General features: G+C 38.3%; 1 protein-coding gene across 4 annotated transcripts in view; it reads right to left on the minus strand.

Moving 5' to 3' along the window:
* LOC122823197 (caskin-2-like) overlaps positions 1-18,149 on the minus strand; it is a 62,930-nt gene that overhangs the window by 30,346 nt on the left and 14,435 nt on the right. For all 4 annotated transcript variants that reach the window (XM_044102580.1, XM_044102578.1, XM_044102577.1 and 1 more), the window contains exon 2: positions 17,259-17,706. In XM_044102580.1, the coding sequence (XP_043958515.1) occupies positions 17,259-17,370 (112 nt within the window). In that variant the 5' untranslated portion in view covers positions 17,371-17,706. The remainder of the gene's footprint in view (positions 1-17,258; positions 17,707-18,149) is intronic.

The following is an 18,149-nucleotide window of genomic DNA, read 5'->3' on the forward strand; positions in this document are numbered from 1 at the left end:
GGTGATGTGGCTTAAAAATTAAATCTCAGATTTTTTTTTCCTTTAAGAAATATTACAAATAACAGAGAATCTCTTTAAAAAATAACTTTTATTTCAATCAGTCCTTCTTTGAGTTTACAAGTTGGGTGGGAAATAAGAAGCTGTAAAACACACTTCTCAAGCAGGATGGTAGCTACCATTAGGTGATATTATGATGGTAATGTTAGATGGCTAACATCATTCTGTACTTTGGAAACCCAATGGATGCATTGATGAAAAGAAATACAGATTTTCCAAAAATTAAAACTTCAAAATAAATTTTTAAAAATCTCCCAGTCCTACCGAGAATAACAAGTATTGGACTTGTTATTCTGGGAAGAAAACTCAAAGTTGGCTATTTTCAGAATCTTTAAAGTTTTTAGAAATAAACTCAAGTGAAGCTCAGGGATGTAAGAAATTATTCAAAAGTTTTTTTTTGTTTTTTTTTAACTGGTTACTGCAGTTCATTCAGGCTGGAAACAAAAGAGAGCAAGATTTTCTACAGATAACAGGAAAGCAGGTTTGGAACATGCTGGAACTGTAAAGAAATGCACAGATAAAATCAAATACCAGTTGATTTTGTATTGCAAACATAAGTGAATATGCTAGTAGGAACCTGTGGTTTCTGTACCTTTTCCACGCTGTAGTAGTTTACATCAGTTGTATATTGAAAAAAAAAGTAGAACCAAATATAACATCCTTAAAATGTATCTTGTTGCAAAAAATTGCTCATTTGAGAGACCAGTTGCCTCGTAGTTCATTTTAATTAAAGCCAAACCTGTACGAGTGAACAGACCCTAAACAGCACAGTGCCGCTGAATAATTTAACAGAAAGAAAAACGTGCTAGCTGCTGTAATTTGTCAGATAAGCACATCGCCGTATGTCAGTAACCAACTGCTTTGTTGGGTGAACTGATATTGTTCACACGTCTTTTATCCAAAGTCCAGTTGAAGAGTCAAGTCTTTTGCCCTCAGTCCAAGTCAGGTTTGGAGCCTCCCATAAACACATAAATAAACCCTTTATTATCAAACACATGGCTAATAATATGTCTGCACGGCATTGAAGTATGCTAGTAATTCAAACTGAACAGTTCAAATTTTAGCCTGATCTATCACATGGATATTTAAAATTAGTTTTGGTAACATTTAATCCAACATGCAAAAACTGTTATTAGTTGCTTCAAGTTTAAAAGTTTGAAAATTGATTAAAAGATTACAAATATTAATTAAAAATAAACATATATTTATGTTTCAAGGTAACTAACAAAGACCTGATCAGTTAATAAATTATTATTATTATTATCTGCTCTGTCACTATATTCTGCTATAAGTAATATTTGGAGAAATTTCCGCTCATCGTGTTGACATTTCTAGAAAACGTTGTTGTCAAGTACAAAGAGTAAACATGTCCCAAGGAATGTTTAAAAATGACAAAATCAAGAGTAAAGTGTAGTATGGTCAGTAATTGAGAGGGAATCTTAAAACAGAGAGCAGAAGGAAGGGCTTGCATGAACCAAACGGGAAAGGCTTTTATTTTGATAAAATTGTCTGTTTTGTAATGAGACAGACAATTTAATGTAAGATGAAGGAAAGCAAGGAAAGGGGAAAAATATTAGGGTAAGTTAGGTTTAGAAAGGAAGAAAGTCAAAGAGCAACACAAAAATTCTTTGTCTGTCCATAGTGTAAATCAAGATGGCTTCTTTGCAAACTTCCCTGACATTTTCTCATACTCACATCAATCTATGGCATTCTTTCTAAACTGTATGGCCATACAAATTCCCAGGCCTATTAGCGTCACTGTTATGACCACAAATCCCATCTGATTCTTCCGAACCATGTTCAGAACTGAAAAGGCCTTTCGGTTACGAGGTGGAACGTCATTAAGAAACAAGAGAAGTCCAGTTGCAAGTAGGATAGTCATGTCCTGGATGACTGAGAAGCTACACCAATGTAAAGTTGTTGCTTGGATGAATCAGTTTGTTTTTTCTTGTTTTCTTTCCCCCTGATAACTTTTATGTAGGATTTGTTTTTTATTATTAGCATGGTAATAATGGTAATAAACAAGCTGCACAGTGGCGCAGTTGGTAGCGTTGTTGCCTTGCAGCAAGAAGGTCATGGGTTCAATTGCCGGCCCGTGGGTTCTCTTCGGGTTCTCCGGCTTCCTCCCACAGTCCAAAAACATGACTGTCATGTTAATTGGTCTCTCTAAATTCTCCCTAGGTGTGAGTGTGTGTGTGAATGGTTGTTTGTCTTGTATGTCTTTGTGTTGCCCTGCGACAGACTGGCGACCTGTCCAGGGTGAACCCCGCCTCTCGCCCGGAACGTAGCTGGAGAGGAACCAGCAACCCTCCTGACCCCATTAGGGACAAAGGGTGAACAGAAAATGGATGGATGGAAATCCTAAGGGCTTAAGTAGAAGGCAGCAAAACCTTTTCTCTTGTTTCTTGAAGATACTTCGCCTCTCATCCAAAAAGCTTCTTCAGTTCTGAAAATGGCTGGAAGTAACTTAAAAATTGTAGTCAGAACAATCACACTAATAAGGCCATTAAATGTCCCTAATGGTGTAATTAGCACTGATCCTACCATCTATTCAGCTAAATGTTTGGGTCGTTGTTGCCTCACTATCCAAACGTGTCCCTAACAAAGCCTTATGGGTTGTTTTGGTCAGAGGTCAGGGCTGCAGAGGAGGTATTAGAAAAATAAAATCTGATGTCTCACCCTCTGATGTCTCACCCTCACAAACTTTTCTCAATAGGAGCAAATCATTAATTTTCCTGAAAAATTTGATCCATTTTTATAATTCTGGACTCTGTCAACAAGCGTTTTCAAAACACTGGGCTATAGTAAGGCAGAAAACAGCAGATCAACGATGCAAGGATGAATTTACATACATACGTATTACATCCCAATTTTGTAGCAGTTGTGCTCTTCATCTCATTTGTATCAGTCTAAATGTAGATGGGCAATGGTCTGAGACACAGTTTACTTGAAGTCTGAAATGCACCAACAAGTTTAATGAATCTCAAATGTCCTTAAAACAAGTTGGTCAAAATTGGGTAAAATTATTCTGTTATGTTGTTTTATTTAAAATATGTGCTTTTATGTAGGACATTGTGCTAAAATTATAATAATAGTAGCAACAATATACATTAAAGACACATGTGTCTTTAACTGATAAATATGGATTCCACTGCTTTTAATAAAATTTGCTTCCAAAGTAATTTTACTATTTAACTTAAACTGCTTTGAAAGTCCTAATCTTAGGGTTTTTTATTTGTTGTTTTCCTTAAGCAATCCCATTCTCCCATACAACCAGATATTAAATTTTACTATCCATAAAAGAGAACGAAGCCTGGCCAAGTTACAAAATTGAGACCAACTCTTAATTTTGGTCTTAATTAAGACCAAAATTAAAACACAAAACTGTGAATGACATCTATGGGAAGGAAAACATGAATTACATAATCAGAAGTAAATACTTAAAAATGCAAGTCTTGCTGTGCTAAAACAGTGGAGGAAAAATAAATCAGACAACATGCTGTATAGCACATGAGAAAAATATTATAATGTGAAGAAATCAGAGGGCTTCTGACTGAGCTCCCACTGAGGTCATGATCCAATATTCTGTTCTGTCCTCCTTTTTTGGTTTATTGATGCTACTATTCAGCTCAGAGAAGTAGGCAAACAAAAAATAGTCAGATTCTCCTTGCAGCTGTGTTTTCTGAGTGTCTTTTGAAATCATCAATAAAACGCACGGAAGAAGACATTTCTTTCTCCTAACAGTTTTGAGGCTGGAAATTCATGTTTTACACTCTCCTAACATTTACAGCTATATAACTCTAACTATTCCACAATTTGCTTCATATGTACTATTTACACAGGCGTCAGAGGATTAAGATTCTTAGCTTAGTGGTTCGGAAACCAACTCCCGCCGAGATCCCAAGTGCTACGCATGCAATCCAGCAGGAGATGCAGATATCGGTGTGTAAAGAATGGGCGCAGTCATGCTTTGCGTTTGCATTGGTCGTTCTGCAGCGGCCGCAGAGAAGCTCAGGAGCTTTTGTTGAGCGCATGGTGCTGGTGACTCATATTCCTGAAAACAAGAGCTTGAAGGCACAAGAAGGCACATTGATCAAGAGGCTGGATGGATGGGGCTGGGCGTTGGGCGCCACGCCAAAGTGGGGTCTGAGCTGTCTCAGAAGCATGGAAAGAACAGGGCCTTTCAGGAGTTCTAGTTCCAACAAGAGCCTCACATTCCTCGCATAGCGTGCCCACCATGCTATCCTACATGTTCCATGGCTCCATGTTCTTCCTTCTGCCCCACAGAGGGAGGGAGAACCTCCTCCTTACGTCGGCTGCAGATAAATTAGCAGCACCCTGGAGGGTTGGAACAGTAAATCATAGGTATTGTGATTTATATATATAGATTTGGTTTTTTGTTGTTTTTTTTTCAGACAGGGAAATTATGAGGTTTGCTTTTCTGTAGAAGCCCACCACTCATGGAAGGATAAATTATTCAACACTTGGAGCTTTAGTTGTCAGCGTGGAGTCCTTCCATTGTTCTTTCCGTTCACAACAATAAGCAAAGCGAAAGAAAACAGCCTCATTAGAACCTTTCTGAAAGGGGTTTAAGCTTGGCAGACAGGAGAGAGGGAGGCTTTGATGTTGAGAAGAAGAGTAAATATGAACTGAGTAAAAGAGGAGGAGACGTCATAGAGAGAGAAACATGAATCCATCCCTCCGTTCAGGTGACATGAGTGAACAGGGTTTGTTTTCTTTTCTGTTTTTTTTTTTTTTTGGGCGCATCAGACTACAAACAGGAGAACAGAGCAAAAAGAAAACATGCTTCAGGATGAGACAAGCTTTTACAAGGCTATGAAGCTCTTCCTCATATAGGAGCACAGGCATGGCAAAGTCAATAAAAAATAAAACAACAGACAACAAAGAAAAGTTGGTTTGCTTGTCTTTTTGCCTCATTCAACAGGCCTTGCAGCTGGCTGGGGGCTTTTGTTGCTTTGGTTTGCATGGCTGTACTGAAGCACTTTTGAACATGATCTAAAAAAAAGAAAAAACTAAGAATGCTTAAAAATAACTAAAAACACTGGAGAGTAGTCAAGATTTCTACACACTATACTTGTATGACAGGGGATCAGATTTCAGCCATAAGCTATGAATTTACTTTTTATTCCATTTAAAGGCTTTACAAATTGCAATGAATGATTACATAAACTCTAATTGGTCTACAATCATGCCCTTAGTACTCATCAAGTAGGTGTACCATTGCCACAACTGGCAACATGGAGGACCGCTGCTCGCAAATCCAAAGTCAAGGGTATACTACTTCAACTAGACCACTGGGATCATACTGTGGATGTTTTATCCATGGTCAAAACCTTTTGTGATGTATCACCCTGTATTATAAAAAGTGACAATCACTAAAGGGAGAACATGAAGATCTTCACACATCCCAAAATCGCTCACCGAGACCCTGAAAAGGCCCATCAGGTGGGGGGATTCTTTGACTATGAAGTTAGTTGTACCCGTCCTTTGTAGTAAAAAATGATTTACCCCAATGCAAATCTTAACTTTAGAGTGTGATTGGGAATCGATTGTTGGCGTATTCATGCAAGAGAAAGTGTAGCTGCTCCAAATTGTAGACTTTTGAGAATGAACGTCATGAAGAAATGTGAAAAAAGTGTAAGAAAAAACATCTGCCAATATCTCTGTATCCCAAAACTGCCAACTGTCTTTAATTTAAGCGAAAGTTTTATGGATTATTTTTTCTTTAACCACAATTACAAATATACCTTTCCTTTCAACAGGAAATGTAAACTGACTTCCACTCATACCAGCTTCCAATGAACAAACAACAACAAAAAAATGCACTTGCTGTTGAAGGTTGGGTAAAACGCCCACAAAGCAATGAGAAAAAAGGTAAACAGCAAGACCACAACTGCCTGGGGAAGGACCTAAATACATAGGAGTGAGAAAAGAGGTAATTACAGGTCATCATCCATCTCTGGCAATAAAAGCTTTGTGGTTAGGTAGGGGCCTCATCAAGGGAAACACTTATCTGAGGAACACATCTATCTTGCTGCACTGATTACTGAGAGTGTAAACACAGTCCCTCAAACCAAACCACTGAGGCAGAGCGTGGGCTTGAATTTACTCCAGTTGTCCCAAAGCAAGCACTTCTAAATATTTTGAAAAAAACAAACAAAAAAAAAACTGCCTCAACTTGTTACTGGATGCAAAAAGCAAACAAAAACAGAAAACACATGTAAATCACAAAGAGCTAAGAAAGAGTTTTCTACTCCTTGATGTTGCAGGTAATTGACTTCAAAGTCTCTGGTAACATGCAGCAGCCTCGCTGCGCTAATGTTCTGGGCAGGTGATCTCCAAATCCCTTTAGGAGGGCGTCCAGGAGTTTAAAACAATGTGATTACATGGTGAGATGGAGAGTCTCACCAAGAAGTCATCATCCAGGTCTTAGCATGCATCAGCTGGGCCTGCAGTTATGACCGTTTCCTCCCTGAAATAGACCGAAGAGTAAAACAATGCCACAAGGGGGGAAACAATGCAATAATTGTTTTTGCAGTACTTTGCCAAAGTCTTTAGTCCATTTTTTCTTTTCTTTAAGAAACTTTTCAAAATGTTTAGTATTTACTTTGGCTGCTTTTTAACTCCAATCCAGTCCAGTTCTTCTACCTGCTGAATTATTTGCACCCTTCACCACAATGCAACAAGTTCTAAAGGAGAGCCTTTTCCAGAAACTTTTTCTGAGTCATGAACTTATTCTTGTACATTTTTGTGTAAATTTTACAAAATAATTTACTTTATTTATTTATTTTTTTTGAATATGTGTAAATTTGTGTATGCTGGTAGAGGCCGACCCAAAAAGATTAATGTAATCATAATTCATTTGAAAGTTCTAGATCCTAATGGCATGAATACAAACGTCCATCACACTTTTAAATTTTTTGTTTGTAAAAGATTTTGTGACATATCTTTTTTTTTCACTGCACAATTTTGCATTACTATAGGTTGGACTCTGTATGTAATAGCCACATAAAACTCCCAATAAAATGCATTGAAGTCTGAAACAAAATGTGGAAAAGTTCAAGGAGTTTTTCATCTAAAATACTTAAGAGTTTGTTACATGCTGCAGAGGCATTTTCTGTACTGTGTTTGCAAAGACAAATATCCCCTCAAGTCATTGCAATTTAAGGAGTTATTTTAATTGGAAGTCATTTGGGGTTTCTTAACAGTTGATTTCGCTGCAAGACATGAAAAAAAAAAAGAAAAGAAAAAGAAATGTTGTATTCAGACATTATGCAGGGAACTTAACTGATGGGAGTTTTATTGTTTCCTAAAGCTACAAAGTTAAACTCCAAGGGCTTGTACATATATTTCCATATATATTGCCCTTTAATTAATTGAACCAGCACCGCATTGTGTGAACAAGGCAATATGTTCTTAAGAACCCCTTCTTCAAAGTCTTAACATTTCCAGGTTGCCACATCGAATAACTTACTGCATTGTTAAAAACATAGAGACTAATCTCCCATGGTGAAGCTGGCAACTAGGTCAGACGCATTGAATATAAGCTGAAAATGAGCCAATGGGGAAATTAAACAGATCCTCTGCTGCCTTTATGAAGGCATGTGTGTGTGCGAACCAGGCTAGCTACATCTGTTTATTTACCCTGAAAAAGGGGCGCATTAAAATGGGCATAAACACACCTGCAGGTCTTGTCTTACATAACACATCTCAACTCTGCACCTTTGGGACTGAACATTTTACATACCATTCAAATCATCTGTTTACTCTGCTTTACCCAATGCACTGTGCAGCCCCTCCTTTATTTCTGCATGCTCTCCCAACGACTAGGAGACCGCAGGCTCAGTGCAGAACTGATTTTGCTCTCTAAAAAGTCTAGCTTTGAAGGAGATGGTTTGTTGGTATATCCACTCACCAACATTTATCAGATTTAGGATAATGCAAGCCACTATATCCAATGCGATAGCATTTCTTAAACAGTCAATTAAATGCAAGTTAATGCTATTTTGAATCTGTAACAAATGCCTATTAAATCTTATAATGAGGAAAATGTAGCTTTTAGCAAAAACTAAGGCAGATTGGAGGAGTAGTGTGTTAAAAAGCAATAAAATATTTATAAGCTATCTAGGTCATAAGCAAGCCCACTGATATCGTAGAAACATAGCTACTACTCAAACACTGTGCCCTCAACCTAACCATACAGAAGCTTTGTATGTGCTGCTGGAGATTCACTCACCTCAGGATTCTGGATACTCAAAACCAGAAAGCAAAACTGAATACAAAAGCTGCTTTCTGATTATTTCAGCATATATAAATGTGGCCACATAGAGGCACTCATGAAGCATTGAAAATAAAAATGTGGGATTGTCAATTAAATCTTAGATATTAAAACAAAGATTGGGATGGTGATGTCATAGCAAAAGTATAACGAGCCCCTTTTGCAAAACACTTCCAAGCAAGGAAGTCACAGCCCCTCATCATCTGACTTGCGTAAGAACAAGACAGTTTTGTGAGCTGGAAAAAAGCGATATAGTGATGATATATGGTTAGACTAAAAATTACTTTCCAACAAAAAGAGTAAGACAGCTGTGTGTGATTGTATGATTCATATAGAAACTTGATTTAGTTGTTTATAAAATTCAGGATTCCATTAAGGACACGAAAAGTGTGAACTTGTGCTGGTGGTCGGTAAAAGTTCCATATTCACATGAATGTTAATTAGCCAGAGTAGGTCACAAACCAAAGCAACCAATGTCTAATCAATGGTTATTTATTAGACCATAGCAGCATAATTGGAAAAGGCCTCAAGGCTTTGGCACTTGCTTTCAAATTAGAACGTGTGAACAGTTGGTTGAAGCAAATGCTTTCAATTGGTTTTAAAGCTTCTTTAGGGATCAACTCACACTGCCAAATTAGACAGTCCAACAAATGACTGATGTGACTGTTTTCACCTCAGTCTTTGATTAAAAGAAAAGCGACCAGAAACATTAAGCAGCTATTACTGAGATGGACTTTTGGCATTGTGAAAAATGTGTTTATAATATAACGTGATTATGGCAAAACCACAGCATTCAGCAGATACTAAAGACAACTCTGCATCTCCGAAGTCGCAGTGGTAATGAGGCAGAATAAGTGGTGCAACAAATACACTGAAGCAGGTAAACTCTTCATGAACCTGACTTGTATTTTCCTCTCACAGAGATTGGCTGTGTCCTGCTTCTAACACCTAAATGAAAGGAAAGAAAAGGAAATAGGAGTTGTTTTTTATCTGTTGCTGTTCACAGATAGTTGTATATTCCTGAGTGAAAATGTTTTTTGAGTCTTGTCTGTAAAGAGATGTATGCTGATTCCAAATTCCTGCTTGGACCAATAAAATTTTTCTTTCAAAGTACCATAACCTGCTGATCACCAGTCAGAGAAATGCCACATATCAAATAGTCAAACATCATCTCATAAAATGCCTTGTTGTTTCCATAAAACTTATGTGTCTACAATGATATTAGTGTCCTGGATGAACATGAGAAATGCTGACACCATGGTATAATTTTAAAATAAGATATAATTTGGTCATTTGCATAACCCACATACAAGATTCATAAGATTCTCACAACTACCGAGAGAAGCCCATTAAATAAATTTCACTTGTTCCTATCATATTTGAAATTCATTCGTAACGAGTACGCTGTTATTCCGACATTTCTCATTACAGTGTTACGACGGCAGAAAGCAAAGCAAGAAAAGAAAAGAAAAAAATTGTAGAATAGCAAAACAGGATTTTCCATTGCTGATTACTATTAACCCTGCCAGAGACTGAGACGGCTCAATTCCCAGATGGTAGACATCCCCATCCACCCCCTGCAACCAGAACATGTGTCGCCCCAAGTACATACACACACACACACACACACCCACACACACGAGACCAAAAACTTTTTGTAAGACAATTATATTGGCTTTGTTGCAAAAGCAACCCCACAGAGAGTCTGACATCTTTGCGTTAGCGACATCAGAGGACGCACATAAAAATTCTGTCAGGTTTTTTTGACCAACAACAGAGCCAACACTATTTTCCAACCCCTGCCTGATTGGCAACTTTTTTTCTTTCTTTCTTTCTTTTTTTTTTTTTTTTAGTTTCAAAAGTAAAGAGAAGAACCAGAAGAAGACAAGTTCCAGACTGAACTATGTGCAGCCTAAGGGCAGCAATAAATGGTTGGTAATGCTAAATTAAATTATGCTTTCGACTGAAAACCTACACACACACATGCACACACACCCAAATCCTCTGACACACAAGGTAATTCCTTTGGTAAATTCCCGAGCAATCCTAGACAGGCTACCCCATCTGTCACGGAAGGTAAAGGTTCAGGTTCAGGATTGGCATGTGTGTGGCGTGTGTGAGTGAGTGCGATACAAAGCAAGAGCAGGTAAAACCAAAGCCTTTCACAGACTGCATGCCTGCTAGCCAGTCAATGTTGTTTATCCAAGTTATCTGGTTAGCTAATGGGCGAACTACACCACCCCTATACTCCACATGAAATGGAAGGAAGGGGGGAATAAACAACGAAATTACACGTGTGCCAGTGACAACAACTCTATTTAATGTTTGAATGCAACCGTACCTACCACGAGTCTTCTTAGGTGTTCTTAAGAGGAACAGACTTCTAATCTGACATTAGGACAGATGGGTAGTTCCTAATTCAAAGCAGAAGACTAAAGGGTGGGGGGTGGGGTTGCAAGAGACAGGAGAAAGAACCTGGGTGTGTCTTGGTTACTACTAATTGGATGCAGGGGTAAGCGGCTAAACTAGCACTGTGCAAAGTGAAAAATGACACCAACACTTTTGAAGCACATATATCCACTCATAAATCATGGGTCTGTAGACATGCATGCATTACATTTCTGCTCAACTGAGAAGAGAGCTTAAGGCTGTAAAAAAAAAACATTCAAGATCCACCACAGGGAAGCTTCCAGCTAAACAGCAAATATTTTAGACTGAAAATCCAGGATCTGATGACCATGATGATGGGGGACAAAATTGTATTCATCCTATTCTTGTTATTTTCAACTATTTGAGTATTCATGAGATATAAAAATTGGGTCTTCACATTTTCGTAATCCCTTATGGACTCTGACGTCCTTGTCCATTCAAAAGAGACCAAGAAGAAAAAAGAGCAAGGAAAGCTTTTCAAGGTAAGCAATTTCTCACCCACAAGGTCAACACAAAGTTTAGGCCTTTGCAGATCCTGGGGTTAAATAGAAATAAATGTGTGTAACTGTAATTTACTCAAGCTAGTCATCTACTGACTATCAGTCTTTTTGTTTTTTTAATTGTGTGTTTTAGCACCACCTTTTGAACAGCAGATTTATGTTTGCTGCAGACGTACAAAATCACCGCCATCAGAAAAAATATGGGCTCCACATGGTTGTCTGTAGGAGTTGACGGACCATCGTGGGCACAAATAACACCATCTGTCACCCAAGCTCCATTTCTGAGTCTACTGGAGAGTATGAATACAGTCCAGCACCTCTGTAGCTCATGACGTTCTAACCAACAGCACACATTTATTAGCAACTCAAGAAATAAGTGCCAAACAAAATAATGCCTGCAACAAAAAAACAGCAAATAGCACTTTGCAAATATACTGATCATTCCCTAACTTTCTGAGGATGGTGAGGGAGCATGAAAAAAACAGTGGTGACACCAATCATTGGCGGAGAACCCTCACACTCTCTCCATGAATCTTTTAAACTGCTGCCATCAGCGCTACACAGCGCTACAACATCAAAAGCTGAATTGAGGTTAACGTTGCGTTACGTTACTGCACATGGTTTGTGTGTCTTTCTGCTTCTGGATTCTATTATATATGCATTGAATGTTTTCACACTAAATCCCTGAGAAAGTTGTTTACCAGGTGTAGAGAGTAGTTGCTGCTAGCCAGCTTCGAGAAGGCCTCCAAATGACAATTAGCCAAGGTGGTACTGTAAGTGGAGCTTATCATCTTCATCTGGCAGAAAGCTGGCTCATATGAAAAGGTAGAGTGGAATACAGCTCTCAAAAAAGTAGCACACTTTGTGTAAATAACGAGGCAAAAGTTAAGAAAATGGTAGTATTCCTTTGTACATGTTAAGCTATAAGATTTTGTTAAACCATAACCACTCCTCTCAACCTTTTACCTCTGCGGTTTTTATGTCTCGCCTCTGATTCACAATCAGAGATCATCAGAGAAGAGCTGACCTGTAATCATTTGCAATTGGAGGCAAGAAGTCCTTCAGTCTTTTGCCTCAGGACACTTTAGGAGAGAGAGAGAGAGGGAGAAGGAGGTGTGGTTTAAATATCCTCCCATGAAGGCAACCCAGTCTCAACCTGAATTAAAAGTCCCCTGAGGGTGCGATGGAGTATGTCAATGTTTTAAGTTGCTTTTAAAAAGGGTCCAAGATTAGTTAGCCTCTGTTAAATTCTTGGTCTGACTCTTACGCTGCTTGGTTAGTAGGATAAGTGCCATTAAAGCAAGTTTTCAGATGTTGGATTTCTGGACATTTTTGGAGATTATTAGATTAAAATCAAAGTAATTCGATAATCTGAACACATTTTTTCCAAAAAAAAACCATATCAGTTCCATGTTAAATATTCTTTTTGTGCTAAAGCTCTCCATTCCCCAGTAACACCTTTGGATAGACGGTCGACTCACGGTGGATGAAAAAATAATCCAAATCCACTAACAAAAACTACAAAATAATGACTCCAACATAAACTGCAAACATTTCTTAATGTATAGCGAAATGTCATCAGCTGGTGTGTCCAGTTAATATCAAAATGATGCCCATATCATTCAATAGATCACAACACTGTAGTCAAATGAGATGCTTTGAACAGCTGAAGTGCCGAAAGGCTTTATATTCGGCATGACAGAAGAAAGGGTTGGATCATCTGCCTGCCAAACAAAAACACATTGCAATCATGGAAATGTTTGAAAAAAAAAAAAAATGTTCATCTTCAATGGCCCCCATTCATGGAGGGTTGCACAACAGCCAAAACTTCACTCCCTCTCTGGAGAGGGCAGGCTCTTTGGCTTTACTCACTTTAAGCAGAAGAGTGAGAAGCGCTGGACAATAGGTGTCATCTCCTACAGACTTCAGGAGTCTATCAGTCTACAGCAAAAATAATTTGATATCAGGATTAATTGCCATAAAATGGCAACCTTGGTTGCAGCAGGATTAAGTCTTGTCTTTAAAAAATAGGGGCGTTACGATATCTCCAGCTCATGAGAATCACGAGAAGAGGTATCAGCAATTTCCAATTTCCAGATTTCCAAATCAAAATCCTTGTTTTCTGTTTCAATAAACAGAGTAAATGTTTCATGGATTAGAAACTTCAGTCTTAAAAATGTGCAGTCATCTGAAAATCCAATTCAAGTTGGAGCACTGTTTAAAACTGAATAAGGTTTGATAAAAAACAATGGTTGTTAAAGCAACCATTTGCTTAATTTAACAACAAGAATAAAAATCACCTAAAAACCAAACTCTTGGCAACGTCATATTTTTACATTGTGGGTGTTTATACATATATTTTTTTTATTCTTTGAAGAACCTTGAAGGATTATATTTAATTTGAATGTGGTATTTGCATACACAATGTCAAAAAAAAGCATGTTACATTTTATTTTAAGAACTGGAACACTAAACACTGAAACCAATAAAAGCATGTACTAACTTTTAACTGTGACTTTACACAAACTGGGCTTGCATATGCTAAGCAAAAAGAGGCAGTAAGTCCACTTGTATTGACTGAGCCCTAACCTGATGTCAGCAGATGGCTGATTGAAAAAGAAACCTCCCATCTCAGCTGCATGTGCATCAAGTCACCCTCAGTGGTGAAGGTAATCTCCTCCTGGCAGCTCCCAGTCAGCTTTACAGTGAGGTCTATGCAACCAACAGGAGCTCAGAGCACATATATCTTGTCATTTAAACCCCTTTGTTGGACGTAGCGTGAAACAAACGACTCAGTTTTGTATCCTACATTCTCATGCCTGTTTAGTTGTCAAAGACTTAAGAGTTTGGCTAAATTCGCCACATCTAGAAAAACTGTTTTAATAGTTTATAATTTCTTTGTTTCACTGAAGGTCACATAGTGCAGTGGCTCCCAAATCTTTCCAACAAGTACGATCCAAGTAAATACCAAGTTTTCAAAGTACCACCATCTCTGCAGACTTTCTAAAACAACAATGCAACAAGACCTGGATGTTTTCAGGTCACGTCATTGTTATGCCATAAAAACTAAGAGGAGAAAATAATAAATACTACTTCCCATAAATTCACAATGGATTTAGTTGAAGGATGCAGTTTAATTATTTGTAATATTTTTTACTTAAAAGTTTAAATTTCCTGGTTTGAAGTGCAAAAATGATCATAAAGTTCTCTGGGAGTTAGGCAGCCCACAATCCAACATGAAACTTGTGATAGCTCCAACAAAAAGTTTATTTGTACTTCTGAATATTTGTATCGCCAATCTTTTGAACATGAAGTATTACATAGCACATTTTAGTGAACACGTTGCTTATAAAAAGATTAAAAGTGCAAAATGAAAAGAAACACACTGTGATCAGCTTTTATTGTTAATGGTAGCTGGTCACAGAGCAAACCAACTCACATTGGTTTGTTCTTGAACAATGTATGTGTCTGGCTTTATCTGCTTATTAGTTTTACTTAAGTTTATTTATTCACACTTATTTTACAAATAATAATGCCATTTTGTCTGCATTTCACTAACAGCACCACAAGTAACATTAGGGGAGCACCTAACACAGTACCAAGAACTACTGATCTACTGCCTGCTCATCATTCCTTAGCCATCAGTGAGCCCCTCTACCCAAAAACATTTAGAGCATGAGAATATGCTTTTCTCTTCTGATGCACCCTACACCCTACCTAAGGTTTTTCCTGAAGGTTTGGGAATGTTGGGTCTGCCTGACAGCCATAAAAACTAAAAACTACCTGACCTCCCCAAAGGATTTGCACTAATTGACAGGCTTTTGCCATCAGACTCACAATGAAATTTACAATGAGGTCACCGAAAGGCTCTTTCAAATGAGCAAGCAATTGCCGTTCTTTTATTAGGGTGTTGTTTTAATTACTGCACTTGACCTCTTTTTTTTCACTTTGGTAATGAGGCAAATAAAAGTGGGGGGAAAAAAACAACAGAAAAAAAAACGGAGGGGTGGCTTACAACAGGTGTCCACATGAGGAGTTTCGATGTCAATCTAAACAATACGGTAGTTATGAACCAATTAAGTGGGACTTGACAACATAATTAACAAACTGTCTGACAGAAGTGAAGCTACCATGAACCGGCGCCACCGGGTCCTCTGACCAGCTCCAGCAGGGATGGCAGCTGAAATCTCTTGCTCAAGGACACCAGTTACAGGATGAACTTCTACCATGGTCACCCTTAAAAATAGCATTTATGGGATTCTGTTGGACTTGTCAGGTAAAATGAGGTTACCAGAGTACAAGAAAGTTCTCTGAACAATATTAGGATGACGTTTAAGCTACTAAGCAGCAGCTAGCCATGGCACTCATGCTATAACTTTATTTTTGGAATGGGTGTTTCTGCAGCCTTTCAAAGGAGGTCATCACCACAAGCCAGTCAATCCTTGCTCATCGACAGGGTTCTGTAAATAGGAGAGAGCGAGGCGAATCCCTCACTGGCAGCTGCAGCATCTGATCTGCTGCTGTTGTTGGACATTCGTCGCTCCGTCCAAGTTGACAAATGAGCATGCCATTGATTCTGCCCTGACAGTTCTCGAGAATCAGCTGAAAGCTGTAGGTTCAAGTGAGAGCAGGACTGAGACAATGCCAGACAGGAAAATGTAACGGTCTCTCAAGGAGATCTTGACGATGACTTTGAACAAAATCTTAAAACGTACAGCTCCATCTAATTGCTTTTTAAAAAACTAAAAATACCATTGGTATGCATCAATATTGGCTATTATTTGCAGCTAATGTAAATGAAGATATGGTAAGCAAGGAACCTGATCAAGTAGGGTCACCATTGGTAACCTCTGTTAGTCCTTTGACTTTTGGATCAATCAATTCTTCTAAATGATTATCTGTCTTCCAAAACTGAAACGAAACCTAATTTCAATAATATTTAGTATCAATTTATTACTAACAGCAAAATAAAATGTAAACAAAAACTTGGACTATAGTGCCATCTCCAACAAGACAAAAGTAAAAAAACAAAAAGGAAGTTCTTTTGATTTTGTGCACTTAAGCATTTCAAAACCAAGAAAACCAAATTCTGGAGAGGAGTGTCTTCCAGATCGAGAAGGAACGGTTTGCTTTTCATAATATTTACCCGCTAAGTAGGGTAAGGACAATATCAGAGAAGAAACGAGCCAAAGTTTCTGTGAAAGAACTCCAAAACCTCCATGACGATAAGAATGTTTTACAATGGTGGGCCTGGAAAATTGGTCATAGTTGAAAGGAGGTATAGGCACCACCAGATATAGGAATACATTTCAGAAAAAAACTGCTTCAGAGTTTTTGGGAATTAAACCTTTGCCTTCAGAATCCCTGATGATCATTAAAAACTGATGGGTTCAAGCATTAGAACTCAAGACCTACACCCGAGACATGGCACAAAAAGACTAACATCCAGTGCAGCTTTTCTTGCCTTAAAATAATCAACATTCCAAAGCCTATAACTTTGAAGTAGGAATCGTCCAGGACACCTTTTGTATTCAACTCCATAAAATACCAGGAAACTTTCTCCATCCCCTGTATTGTTGCCTGCAGCATCGTATCTGCAATGGATACACAGAGAAGTCCCAAACCAAGCAGAACCACTTTTAACATTCCCCTAGCTGCAGACAAGGATGTGCTCTTTCATTTAGAACAACACAACGGTAAAAGAAAACATGCTTGTTGCCTGAGTTGGAAAATATGAAAAAAAAAAGCCATTTCCTTTTAAACCTCACAAGATGCAGAATTTGGATGAAGGAGTTTGACAGTGTGCTTCGCTTAAATCATTTATCTAGCTCTCATTTTGCAGTCCACAGCCAAACCTGCTACTGTGGTTATTCCAAAAGAAAAAAATAACCACAGCAGCAGTAGCATTTCCAAGTGGAAACAATAACTGTACACACCAGAGCATAATCTGTCGCTTCGGGCTTCATACTCACTGGTTTTGTTGCACTTGACTTTAGAGAGGAGCTTGTGAGCCTGCAGAAGATCTCCGTTCTTCACCGCCACCAGCAGGTCCTGTTCCTTCCCCATGGCTGCAGATGAAACCATAGATGCACAGCTTGTCCACTGGACTGAGGCAAAGCTGACTGTTCCTCTGCCGCTCCAATAATTCCCGAGGCGAAGGTGTTCAGCAAACTTCTGTCAGCATTTTAACAGGTAGCTGTTGAATTAATACGGTCATCGTAGTGGTTTAGTTTCATCTAAAATCACGTTGATTGGTCAAGGATGTAGCCTTCCTCTTGGATCTGAAGTTTGGGTCCATTATCTCTGCTCAGTGATGATGGTTTAGTTTTCTGCAGAGCTCACATGATGTTCATAATCCATCTCTGTTAGCATGAAGGTGGCAGCAGTAGCCCCACCTGGCATTACATTGCACAGGGCCAGCTGAAATACGACATGGAGACATAATCAATAACATAGTTACTAGGCATGCACGCCTGTGAACACACCTAAAACAAATACTTTGAAGGGTGGTATCACTAATTAAAATTACAACAGAGTTTTTGGAGCCTGGAGACAATTTCCCACTAATCGCAATGGGACGAACAGCTGGTCTGTGAGAATCGGACACTTTAAATCTAAAGGTAATTTACATAAAAATATATAAAGAAGTGACTTTTTATTAATATATTTATGCTTAACACAAAACCTAAACATGGGCAAGCTCCACTACTGCAGACAAAAAAAAAAAGTTCAGCTGTAAAATCTGAGGAGCAAATTTTCCTTTATGAGAAGTTTGAGAATTAGACAGAGGAACTCGGGTTTGCAGCTACAAAAAACCTTGAATAAATGCATTTATTGGATCTATTTAATGTTTTCTTCAGGTC

This window comes from Gambusia affinis, linkage group LG20, assembly GCF_019740435.1.
Source record: "Gambusia affinis linkage group LG20, SWU_Gaff_1.0, whole genome shotgun sequence".
In the NCBI taxonomy this organism is placed as follows: domain Eukaryota; kingdom Metazoa; phylum Chordata; class Actinopteri; order Cyprinodontiformes; family Poeciliidae; genus Gambusia; species Gambusia affinis.